Source organism: Cygnus olor, chromosome Z (genome assembly GCF_009769625.2).
Source record: "Cygnus olor isolate bCygOlo1 chromosome Z, bCygOlo1.pri.v2, whole genome shotgun sequence".
NCBI classification, from domain to species: Eukaryota; Metazoa; Chordata; class Aves; order Anseriformes; family Anatidae; genus Cygnus; species Cygnus olor.
In genome coordinates, this window is record NC_049198.1 from 19,036,730 (window position 1) to 19,049,263 (window position 12,534).

Here is a 12,534-nt window from a genome sequence, read left to right on the forward strand (position 1 = left end):
TTCCAGTTCTACTGGCATGAAGGTGGTAGACATATGACCTGAACATATGCATACTTGACAATTGCTGTATTCTCTGCCATACTATGTGTGTTACAGCTCTGATAAATCAGTTTTGTTATTAATCAGGTATCTCAGGTCTACTACTTGTGTTCCTTTACAGTCATCACTGAACTTTGAGAAACATTCTGAAAATTTTTCATGGACAGAGAATCGTTACGAAGCAAATCGCAGAAGACACAACTCTTCAGATGGATTTGATCCTAACATTGGACGGCCTAATGGAGGTATAACTTAGCTTTCATGAACTGTTTTAAATACATCTATATCATCACTCTGTAGCCCTCTGACTAGGAAAAGAATCTTATCATAATAGCTGTCATTTGCTAAATGTTGTATTCTGTTGTAAAATATATGTAATGGAAAGTCAGATCTTCTGGGAGAGGGTGTGGTGAGTAAGGGCTGGTAAGAGTAGTGTGATTCCAGGTGTATTTCTCTCTTAAGAAGGGTAAGAATATTGAGTTAATTCTCTAGCCAATGACATACAAGCAATCAGGAAAGGGGGCTGATTTTCACAGTTCTGTGGGATTTTTCCCTGCTGCTTATGTGAATGAAAACTTATGTTCACTGTGCTATTACATACCAGAGAATAGAGCTGCTTGCTTAACTCCTCTAATAATTTTGCAAAACTAGAATGTTCCTTCAATACTGCTTGTAATTTACATTTATTTAATATTTAAAAATATAAGGGCATTTTGGGAGAAAAGAGAAGAATGGGTGGCGTTCACAAGGCAGAAGTGGTACAGAAAATATAAACCATCGTGGGGGATACCATGGCGGAGGTTCCCGTGCTCGTACCGGCACTTTCCACTGTGGAAAAAGCCAAGGACTGCATGAAAACAATGTACCTGTTAATGAAACTGGGAAAAAGGAAGACAAAGAAGTACCTAAACAGTTTGAGGCTGAGGATTTTGTAAGTTAATTGTAATTATAATAAACAGGGTTTCATTGTTTCTGCAAGTGCCATTTTGTCCATTACAAGCTACTTCATGAGATTTCACCAATTACAGATCATCATATAAGGGATCACCCTTCCTGTAGGTAAGGGGGTGTTAGTCATTTCTCCGCTAGCCTGTTTCTCTTTTAATCTCCAGTTTTTATCATTGTATTTTTATTACTGTCACTTAAATGATTAGGTGCAACTACAGTTAGGCTTATAGTATTTTACCACAGTTTGCTGTGGCATGTATATGTATTAAATTCTACACAGTTCTCTTACTGGAAATCTGAAGTACTAACAAAGTGGTTTTTCTGCTACCAGCCATTGGAGGTCCCAGGTTTCATTCAACCTAGAATTTTAGGATGTAAGAGGAAGGGTGAGCTTACTGTTCAAAGAACCATACATTACTGTGTGTTTTTTTCCCTTTCTGTGGACAGTTCATATAATGGTATTGACTGGTGCTTGAGATGTTTTGTTGGAGAAGAGAAACAAGTGAGCATTGATATACTTGGGTTGCAGGGGGAGGTTTCTAGTCTGTCTTCATTTTAAAATCTTGGACAGCAGAGGTTATACTTCTGATATTGTTATGATTCTTTATTTCATTAGTTCTATAATTCAAGACTTCTAAAATTTCTTTTTAATGATAAAATTTCCTTTCAGCCATCTTTGAATCCTGAATATGAGAGGGAACCAAACCAGAATAAATCATTAGCTGCAGGTGTGTGGGGTGAGTATTTCTGATGTTTTTAAGTACAAAAAATACAGCACAGATCTTAAGTTGTTTTATTAGGAACATAGACATCTCTTTTAGAATATAAGGTTACAGATTGAGGAAAATTGTGGAAATTTCAGTGTCATTACAACGTATCTTTTTGTAAGAGAGGTAATGCTTCTGTTTGGATGTCAATCTGTTGGTCTTTAGATGTAGCCACAAGTAGGGTTCTTGTTCCCCAATAAGTATGCATCTTTTTGGAAAGATGTCAAGAATTTATCTCCCAAGAGGAAATGTAGTGCAGGTGGGTCACCTAAACTAGTGATGTGATTGCTAGCTGAAGACTTGGTGAAAGAATGCTTCTGACTGATTACAGCTGTTAAAGAGCTTGGAGAGAAACCATGCCATGGAGATAAAATGGTCATTGCCATGGTCTGGAATAGTAGTCATCTCTTCTCTCGTGTTTATAAAGACCTCAGTGTGGAACATTTGGCTATAAATTGAGTGGTTAAAGTGCAAGTAATAATCCTTTAGTAACCTTGAAGGGAAATATGAAAGGCATACTATCTTTTGAAGATGCAGCCGAGATGGTAAATCACATTTTGGGGTGCACTGAATACAATACAGACAGCCGGTCAAAAGAGGTGATTCTCCTGTTGGTTCAATGTTCAGTGTTGGTGCGGCCTCACCTTAAATATGGTGTGCAGCTCTGGGCTCCACAATGCAAAGAGGATGTTAAGGCCCTTGAAAACATCCTGAGGGGGGCAACGGAGCTGGGAACAGGGCTGGAAGGCAGGTCTTGTGATGATAGGCTGAGGACACCTGGGTTGTCCAGTTTGGGGAAGAAAAGGTTCAGAGGTGAACTCATTGCTTTCTACAGTTTGCTGAGGAGAGGAAGCAGAGAGGGACGTGCCGGTCTGTGCTATGTAGGAACTGGTGACAGGATGTGCAGGAATGGCACAAAGCTGCAGCAGAGGAGGTTCAGACTGGACATTAGGAAAAATTTCTTTACCGTGAGGGTGATCAAACACTGGAACAGGCTTCAAAGGGAGGTAGTTTGTGCCCCATGCCTGTCTGTGTTCAAGAGATATTAGGACAATGCCCTCAGTAGTGTTCTATCTTTTGGTTAGCCCCAAGTGCCTGTGCCTGAGCAGCTGGACTGGAGGTCCCTTCAAATTGACTAGTCTAGTATCAACTAATAGTATTTGGTTTTAGATTTCCAAACAATTACTGTATAACTAGTTTCTTTGAAGAACATCTTTTCTGAAAGTAAAATTCCTGCATTGTCAAGTAGGATTATTTTACAAATGATGGTTGTAGAAAATAGAAAAGAACTTCTGTTTAGCCAGATTTGTACAGTGTGGTATTTGTGGAAATATCACCAGACTAAGCTCCTGCTTTATGCCTGTTTGTTCTAGACCACGTGGCTATACAGTACCTTACGAAATAGAAACTTAAGACTTTATACACATGCATGCTTTTTCTTTTTTTCTCCAGAATATCCTTTGAACCCTAAATCTAGATCTCCAAGAATGCTGGTCATTAAAAAGGGCAATACAAAAGAACTGCAGATATCTGGATTTCCTGTAGTAGGAAGTCTTCATTCACAGCCAGTAAAAAATGGAACTGGCACAAGTGTTTATAAAGGATTAATCCCTAAACCTGCCACTCCACCCACGAAGGTGAGTTTTGGATACTAATGGCATGAATGACATGCTGGGAAAATGAAACATGCTCTTATTCAAAATGTGCTAATTTCACCCTTGGGAATTCTGTTTGTAGAGTATGCTTTCAGGTCTTGAACGCTTCAATTGCCACATACTTCAGAAGTGGAAACACTTTTTCACTTAAAAAAAAAAAAAAAAGAAGAAAAAAACCACAACTGTAATTGAATCTCAATTTATTGCATTACCATTTTTGAGAAAAGTGAGAAATGTCCAAGTGAAAAGGATGTTTTGAACTTACAAAATAGCAATGCTTTTTGTGTTTATTTTTTAACAGAAAAAGAGGTACCAAGTGGAGAGCTATAGCTGGCATAAAAATACCTTCAGAATTTATCCCAACTATTGATACAGATAATGTTGCAATCCACTAGAACTGTTCTGGTCCCTTTCCATGTGCAGCTTCCTATGTTCATCTTTTTGGGGGGATTTTTTCTGTGCTACTGAGAGCATCTGACGGAGCTGTTCTTAACTCTAGAATTTACTGCATTAAAAACATCACATGCAGCTGCTAAAGAGTCTCATTTGATGTATTAAGAACCAAAATAAGAGAGTGATAATTGTTTTTGAATTTAACTCATTATATAGAAAGTGTAATCAGTATTTGTGAGAGGATGAGTTGCTCATAAACAGTCTCTGTCCTACAAGAAAACAGGTGTTTGCTCTAAATTATGGTTGTAGTTATGATTTCATTTTGCTTAGTTGTTTTTCTGAAGATTGATGGAAATAATTTTGTTAATGATTATTTACATTTTTATTTAGCCTTCACAGTGGAAAAGCCAAGCAAAAGAAAATAAAGTTGGAAATCCATTTCCTCATGAATCTGCATATGGTATTGGCAATTTCGTTCCTTTCAAATCAACTGCCAAGGCATTTCCTGTATCACAAAATTCAGTGAAAGAGGTAAAGCAATGTTTGTATTCTTAATCTAATAGTTCGGTTTTTTTAATTTGCTTGATTAGATAAGTGAATATTATTTTATGCAGAATTATATGACATAAGTGTATATTTTGGAAGCTTATATGAGAGGGGGGAAACGGAAGCTACCTCACCGGACTTTAAGTCCTGCACAATTTGCTTTGTAGGTTTGATTTATAGTAAAAATGGTGCACTAGGGTGCATAACCTTGATAAATTTAAACTTTTAAAACTGCTAATATACCTCAGAAGGTTTGTTGTTTGTTAGCAGTACTCTATAAATCTGTATCTCTTTGTTTAGATGCAAGAATCATATGTATTTAAATACAAATATTTTCCCTCTGCTTTTGACTGGGGGTGTACGCACAACCCCAAACTATAAGTTCCTGAGAAACTGTCTTTTTTTCAAACTTCTCTAAATGAATGAACTTCTAATAGTCTTATTTTTTTCTACCCCCCTGTGTTAGTGTAATCGGTCAAATTCTTCATCCCCTGTTGACAAAGTTGGTCAGCCTCGTTTAACAAAATTGACAAGAATGCGAACTGATAAGAAGAGTGAATTTTTGAAAGCATTGAAACGAGATCGAGTGGAAGAAGAACATGAAGATGAGAATCATGCTGGGCAAGAGAAGGTAATTTTCTTCATACCTGTTGTCGATCCCACAGTAACACATTACAGACTGAAAGTAACATACATTACATTTGTCTGTAGCCAGCTGTTAAGACATGGTCTTGGATGTTTGAATGTAAGAAAGGAATTACCTTTTGATGAATTTTAAAAAATTGCTCCAAATACTACTGTTTCTCCAGTGCATGTAGTTTTTTCTTTCTGCAGGATGTGTTGCTACATATCAATAATTCGTGCATACCTTGTCTTTAGCAACAATAAAAAGAATAAAGAATCTTTGTACATTAACCTAATCTTTCTGGAGGACAGCATTTTGCACCTCAGCTGTTAGTTATGTTGCAAAGCAATTAATGGAAAAACTTGGTTCTGTTTCTCAAATTGTTTTTGGAATCAAACTGGAATTTAAATTGGAATCTTAGATGCCAAGAACATCTCTATTCTTGGCCTTACTGTAGGAACAATACTTTGATTTATGTTTATATAAAGAACCTGTTTCTGCTTCTGAACTGAGAACTTGGAGGCCTATACTGTATATATTATTAATGTGTCAAGTTTCTTTCATTCACGATCTGTATATGTAGTGCCTGGCTGGCACCTGAGAACATTAATGTTTGTGCTACCTGCCACCAGTGAGCCATAAGCATAATTACCTTATGTAGTTCAAGTGAACGTAAGTAATGTATTACTCAAGATGAGGTGATTACACATCTGAGTGGTAACAGTATTAAAAAAAAAAAAAAAGTCTCGAAGTGTTACGCAGATTAAGAGATACGAAAAAAGAGACAGTGCAACTGTGCATTGCTTGTAAAAGTAAGACTGACTTTTCTGACCTTGTTTCTATTTCAGGCAAAATAAAACTTGCTGTAATGGGATTGTACAATTTAACTATGTATCAGTTAGGAAAGGTCTTCATCTTTTTCTTACGCATTCTGTTGCTAAGCACCCTGAGATGGGTGTTGAGTGCAATGTTGTTTAAGGAATGTTAAGGTTAAAAGGTCTTGGGAAACATTGTCATGAGCTTAGAATTCTCAAAATATTATGTGAACACGATGGGACTTTCTGTTCACAAAATTGTCTTGAGTTCTTTGTCTTCATGGTACTTACGTCAAATGCATATGATTGTACCACTGTACACAGCTCATTTTCTGAATCAGTGTATTTTGGGAGGAAAAAAAGGTGTTTAGAAGTGGAAGCCATAATATCTTTGGACAGGTGTATGTAATGTGTAGCTTGGAGTATTTATTAGTGATTGCATGCACCTTGTTTTTACTAACAGGTGTGAAAAGATGTTAAAGCTTAACAAGGCGTGTAACTGTAATAGTTGTCTACTTTCAACATTCATTTAAATGATCATCAGTAGGCAATGTACTGTGCAACTGAGTTATTAGGTAGATAACTGCACAACAGTGTTCTGTAACATGATAGAATTAGAAGGCCTGCAGTGACAGATTTCACCTCTGAAATAATGAGGCAAATTGTGATCATAGCTGAGACAGGCTTTGAAGAAACTATTTTGCCCTAGTATGGTAAAATCCTTTGATATTTTTATGAATTTTCTCTGATAGTCTGAGATACATTCTCCAGGTTAACGATTTAACAGCTGAATATAGATTTACTGGGATACTTTTTTTAAAGAAATTTTTGGTGAACATTCTAAAATTTCTGGAAGCCGATAACTCTGAATGGGAGGGGAAAGATGGTGATGAACTCGGAAATACGATTTCTTACAAGTGCAGAACTGGCTGATTGAGTGATTGCCTTCTGCTATGGATAATGCTATTGTGTGCCAAGTCTGGGGCTTTTGTTTAAAAAAAATGTTCTAGCTAGATAATGATCATACTCTCCTTTATTTTTATAGTTGCTAAGACTTCTGAGTCTGTTTGGCTAATTACTGAGTAAGAATTGCAACCTGCTGAAAAAGTAGAATAAAAAGAAACATCTCAGGTTTATAGGATAAAAGAGCTTTTAATATTTGAGTGAATCTGCAAAATCTGCTTTCTAAATAAACTCTCTCTCTCTAGTTCTTATATCATGGCTAGTAAGTTACAATTGCTGACACAACAGCCTGTGAAATTCTGTGGTGTGTCCCTGTGTGTAGGATAAGCTGTTGTCTGAATTTAAGGAGTTTTTCTGAACTTGTGACAGGTGAATTTGCTGGTTGAGATATGGTGGCTGTGACCTGCCCCTTAAACCAAATAAGCATAAAAGTTCTCATGTTTTCAAACTTAGCCTGACACAGGATATTTATTTAATAAGGAACCTTGTTTGTAAGTTCAACAGATAATTTACTATTTGTAAAAATATGAAAGACAGCTTATATAAGCTTGAATTTTTGAGATTTTTAAAATTTTTCTACAACGTTTGGGCAGAGCATGGGAGTTGCTTTCTACTTTACTCAATCAGTGGTATAACTTCAGATTTCTGTAACATCTATGTATTGTAAACCCTTGACTAAAGGAGCAGAATTACCCTCTGTAGTATAGGATATCTCCATTTAAAATTAAATTAAACAATCAGTGAATTGCAGCATTTTACTTGTAAGTGGAATTTCCATGTAAACTCTGTAACATATAATTATTTTGACAGGATGATGACTCCTTTAACTTGTGTAACAGCAACAGTCCTCATCATGAGAGAGATATAAACCGAAACTTTGAAAATGAAATTCCTCAAGAGAATGGCAATGCTTCAATTACATCTCAACAGATCATTCGATCTTCAACTTTACCTCAGGCAGATGTTCTTTCAAGCTCGCTTGAGGCAGAGCATAGGTATGTACTTCTTATATAAAATGTTTATTCATGGTAAGTGAGCATGTCTCATATTCTTACCAGCTCAGAATTCAGCATCTGAAAACTGAGAACACAAAATACTTAATAGTACCATAAAAGGCTTAACTTATAGACATGTACTAATGTAGAACGGAATAGACTTTGTTTCTGTTTGAGTTGTGTACCGGCATCTTTAACTTGCTTTACTAAATATTTGATATATTTCCTTATAACAAATAAAGGAAACTGATCCGCATATCTAGGAGGAACAATGCATGTAATTGCTATGAGTATTAACAATACGTTAAATGCTGCATCTTATGTACAACTCTGAGTTTTTTCTTGTTGTTAGAGAAATGGATTATTTTTATAACTGACTATTTGACATAGCGATATTGCAAGACAATTCAATGGAAAGGGAGAAAGTAACTTCAAAAAGGTTCGAAACATAATTGTTATCTCATAAGAAGTAACTGCAGTAGCAGCTGGTAGAGATGAGAATGGTGCTGCTGAGAAATCATAACTCCATCTGGAGGTGAGCTTGTCATGAGTTCTGTTAAATTCTTACTGTTTCTAGTAACGAAAGAAACCCAGCATCTTTTTCCAGTGATAGACTGTATGTATACATTGGACTAGACAACTTCTTTTGTAGTACTTGTAGAGGAGACTTTCTTGGTCTCTTCTTTGGTATGAGTGTTGGAAGTGAAATGCAGTCTGGTCTGTTCTTCCATTTCCCTTGCTCCCTACACACACCCCATTGACTATGGAGACAGAAATGTTGGACTGCTAGTGGCTGCTGACTCTGGTTTTTGACTATAAGGTAGGAGTCAAATCTAAGTGTCACTTGTCAACTCAAATGACTTTGAGTGGCCTTCATAGGGTTTCTGGGCAAGCTTCCCTCTGTGGTATCCTGGAGACATTGTGTGTCTCTACCATGGCTTTGTCCTCTGGTGTATATACAGTGCTTTTGGTAGGAGTTTTAGTAGAAAAATGGACTTGAAGTGACCAGCTTAACTCACAGGATGCTTGTGGATGCCTAATAACTGAACTGGCACATGTTGTACAGAATACTTCTTGGGTTTCCTTCCACTAGGGAAGTTTCCACTGTGCAGCGATTATGTACTCATCCTGTTGGTGTTAAGTTTCCTAATTTGAAACGTAATTTTTTTTAGTATAGTTCACCCTCATAACTGTCCTAGAAACTAACGTGTCTGTAAAGAGACAGTGGTCCTGCTAACTTCAGATGATGTTGCAATACAACCTATTCTATTGGGACCTAGAATTTTTTGAAGGGAGGGTTCCACTGAAGGACATTTCTTGCGGACATCTGGCTAAATGAAGTATCAGGCAGGCTTCATCACCTTGAGTTCATCTAACTACTTCTGTGCTAACTACTTATTTTAATATATTCAGTGTTCTTCATCTCTGTGTCAGTTTCCTGCACCAGTTCTAGCATATACTTTTAGAAGCCTCTTTATTTTTTCGTGAAATAGCTTTTACTTCCTTAAGATTTGAGGTTGACAAGCAAATGGTTTGCCAGGGGAAGATGCTAATCCTTTTGGCAAAAACTTTGCAGCAAGAACACATACCATCTTCATTAAATATCACAGTGTCTTCATCAGATAACCATGTTACCACAGTGTCTTCACGTCTAAAACCACCGGCATCATATGCAGATACTGCTGACCCACTTCTGGCACCAGCCAAAACACTTCGATTATTGCATTTTTTGATATCTCAAGCTAAATCACCAGAGAAATGTGTCTGTTTCTTTCCCTGCCCATATCCCAAAACTCACTCTTAGTTGTGGTCTGTCTGTGCTGTAATATCAACATCTGCTGTCAGGTGAGACGTGGTAGCCTGTCTGTCTCTGACACTAGCATTGTGTTAGAAATGTAGAAACTATACGAGGCCATTGCATTCTGAATCATGCCTCTGTTATTGAAGAGGAATGCAGCTTCTCCCAGGTGCACTGTCTCTGTGACTTGATGCAGAAGATACTGTGGGTTTGAGGTGAAGAACCGTCTCTTCTTTTGGCTCCCATGGAGGGACAGCGCTAGCATTGTCATGGTTGCTCTGTTATACAGGAAAAAAACCGCCCATTTCCTCAGTGTCCATCTTTGCCTCTCCACACCATTTTTGAGGAGGCACGCTACGGTTCCACCAAAGCACTTATGCAAAGGAAATGTATTCTTACTTTTCCATCTTATGTAGATTTCTTGCCTTAAAAAGAAAGTCGACTTGCATTCTGCTTTCTTGCAGCTTGAACCTTAGGAATATGACAGATACCATTGTGTAGCCAAGGTTTCTTCATTGTACTCATTTACCTTGGATGACTTCTTAGATGAATAACCCGACAATGCAGTTTAATGGGCTGGAAAGACTGTGTGACAACACCAGATAAGCTTTCAAGAGAAACTCCATGCATCAAAAGCCAAACTTGCATATGGTCCAAATTATTTTCTCTTCTGCTTGCTTTATTGCTGCAGTTCTGGACAGCAGCCATCCAATTGAGACAGACTAGGAGAAAGTGAGGGTTTTTCTAGGCTGCTTTCCATAAGGCTTTACTCCAGATACTGGGTAGCTTATCCTAAAAGCCTCCATATCTGGGAATGCTGTCAGTTGATTAATAAAGATGCTGGAGTGAGATGATAGGAAGTTTGGCATTTGTGTTGGTATGTTCACTGGACTGGCAGAGGTGGCAGGGTCTATTTTGTATGTGAAACTTGATGGCAGGAAATGTAGTACTTGATATGCACATGTGATGGAGTGAAAGTATGCTTATGTGTTCCGTAGATTTAAGTATTACTGTTTAGTTTTGGCACCTTTTAAAATCAAATGTGTCAGAACAGGGTCAACTGTGAAGGACCTTAAGACTTCTGAACTTCTGTGCTTTATTTATCTTTTCTTAAACTCTTACATAAAAGTAGGTTAAAAGGCTGTTTAAAAAAGATTCGTGCGCTAATATATTTATTACACTTCTTTACATATCTGTATAGGCAGAGCTTGAAATGTCTGAGTGTGCAGAAATTCTTTAATGTTGTCCTCTTTATTTTAAAGGTTGTTAAAGGAGATGGGCTGGCAGGAAGACGCTGAAAATGATGAAACGTGTGCTCCACTAACAGAGGATGAGATGAGGGAATTCCAAGTCATTAGTGAACAGGTAATGCTAAGTTAATACTCTGTGATGAACTTATAGATGGATGCCCTAAATACCTACCTTCGAGCAGGATCTCCAGTAATTCTGATGGTTAGGGTCAGTGCCATTTTAGTACCATTTTCCTTTCCTCTATCTTCTATCCTCCCTTGCCCTTTCAGAAGAACAGTGGCTTTAAAAAGATACGGGGAGCAGTGCTTATTTTAGAGACGGCCTATGCTCAAAATATCAAGGAAAGGCGAGGGGAGGGCTTCTGAGTAGTTTCATTATTGCTAGTTGCAGAATTATACAAGCTTTCCAGTTCCTCAGCTCAGCCAGAGGAAAGGGAATTTTCTTGCAAGATTTTATTGTGGCTTCCTTGTCTGTCTTTGCTGTAAATTGAGGGACACAAAAATTCACTAGTAATGTAGTCTGAATGGGCAATCTAGACTTGATTTTTTTTTTATAGCAGACTGGAAAAAGGGACTGCATCACAGAAGAGACCGTGTGTGTGTGGGGGATCACTGGGGCAAAATATCTGAGGAGGTAGATGGGAAGAGGGTAAACTCTTGTACAGTGCAGAAGCTTAGCTTGGTCTGATTGCAGGCTCTTGGATGCAGGTCCAAAACTGAAGGCTCTCAGGTGAATTTTCCTTTGTGCGTGTATATAACAGGTAGTGTTGTGGATCTAATGTAGTCCATAGACGAAGATGTAGAGAACACTGAAATGCAGCAGATTATTGTGTTTAGCTTTTTCTCTCTAAATGCATCATGTTTTCTTGTTTCAGTTACAAAAAAATGGCCTCCGGAAAAATGGCATTTTGAAAAATGGCCTCATCTGTGATTTTAAATTTAGCCCCTGGAAAAACAGCACTTTCAAACCTGCTCTGGAGAATGAGGATTCTGAAACGAGCAGCACTGATACGTCAGATGATGACGATGTGTGAAGATTTCTGTACCATCTGTAGAAGCTTGTTTTGATCTCATGAGAATATGGGGATGTATTATCAAAAAAAAAAATCTAAGTTATGTAGTAACATACCCTGTTAGAAGAAGAATGATGGGACTTCTCTCTGAAGAAAGCAAGGAATGTTGTGTCGGGTGTGTTGAACATTACTATATTTCTTTGTTAACGAATGTTGTAGAATGAGGACTTGGGTTGCCCCAGCATTGACTTTCTTCATCACTGCAGCATTTCTGACTAGCAATGTGACAATGTAACAAATCAGACTTTCTCATTTAATAATAAAAACAAAAAGAATTGTGTAATGTCTTGCAAAGCTTCTGTCTTAAAATGTCCACATATATAAAGGGGAAAAAGGGCAGCTTGACACTCTGTTTTGCTTGCCAGGTCATTTCTTTCTTACAATGGAAATCCTAGAGTCCACTTTGTATGCAAAAAGGGCAATGTAGCATGTTGGCTAAAATGAGCAAAGTGCACTAAAACTCTTTTCCTTAATTGAGCTGTTGTGCTGTTCTACTTCTTCCACACGTAATTGCTCTTTAGCCATTGTAGTGTAGTCATTGTTATTAATGGAAAAGAACCTTGATGTTACAGTTCCAAATTTTTACAACTAACCTTTAAATTGAGAGCTTTATAGAGTATTGCAAGGCCCAGTATTCTCACAATGAACCCACTCTTGTGGAAAAATA

At 37.5% G+C, this 12,534-nt stretch overlaps 1 protein-coding gene across 13 annotated transcripts in view; it reads left to right on the forward strand.

The window, feature by feature from the left end:
• The window catches only part of GPBP1 (GC-rich promoter binding protein 1), a 33,972-nt gene extending 21,827 nt beyond the window's left edge, over positions 1-12,145 (forward strand). For 12 of the 13 annotated variants that reach the window (XM_040539878.1, XM_040539880.1, XM_040539879.1 and 9 more), the window contains 9 exons: positions 161-284; positions 747-970; positions 1,658-1,724; positions 3,207-3,391; positions 4,193-4,333; positions 4,815-4,979; positions 7,562-7,746; positions 10,807-10,909; positions 11,670-12,145. In XM_040539878.1, coding sequence (XP_040395812.1) covers positions 161-284; positions 747-970; positions 1,658-1,724; positions 3,207-3,391; positions 4,193-4,333; positions 4,815-4,979; positions 7,562-7,746; positions 10,807-10,909; positions 11,670-11,828 — 1,353 coding nt within the window. In that variant the 3' untranslated portion in view covers positions 11,829-12,145. Of the gene's footprint in view, positions 1-160; positions 285-746; positions 971-1,033; positions 1,099-1,657; positions 1,725-3,206; positions 3,392-4,192; positions 4,334-4,814; positions 4,980-7,561; positions 7,747-10,806; positions 10,910-11,669 lie in introns of those variants that run through there. The other variant, XM_040539887.1, reaches the window with a different exon arrangement.
• Positions 12,146-12,534: the final 389 nt, after the last annotated feature.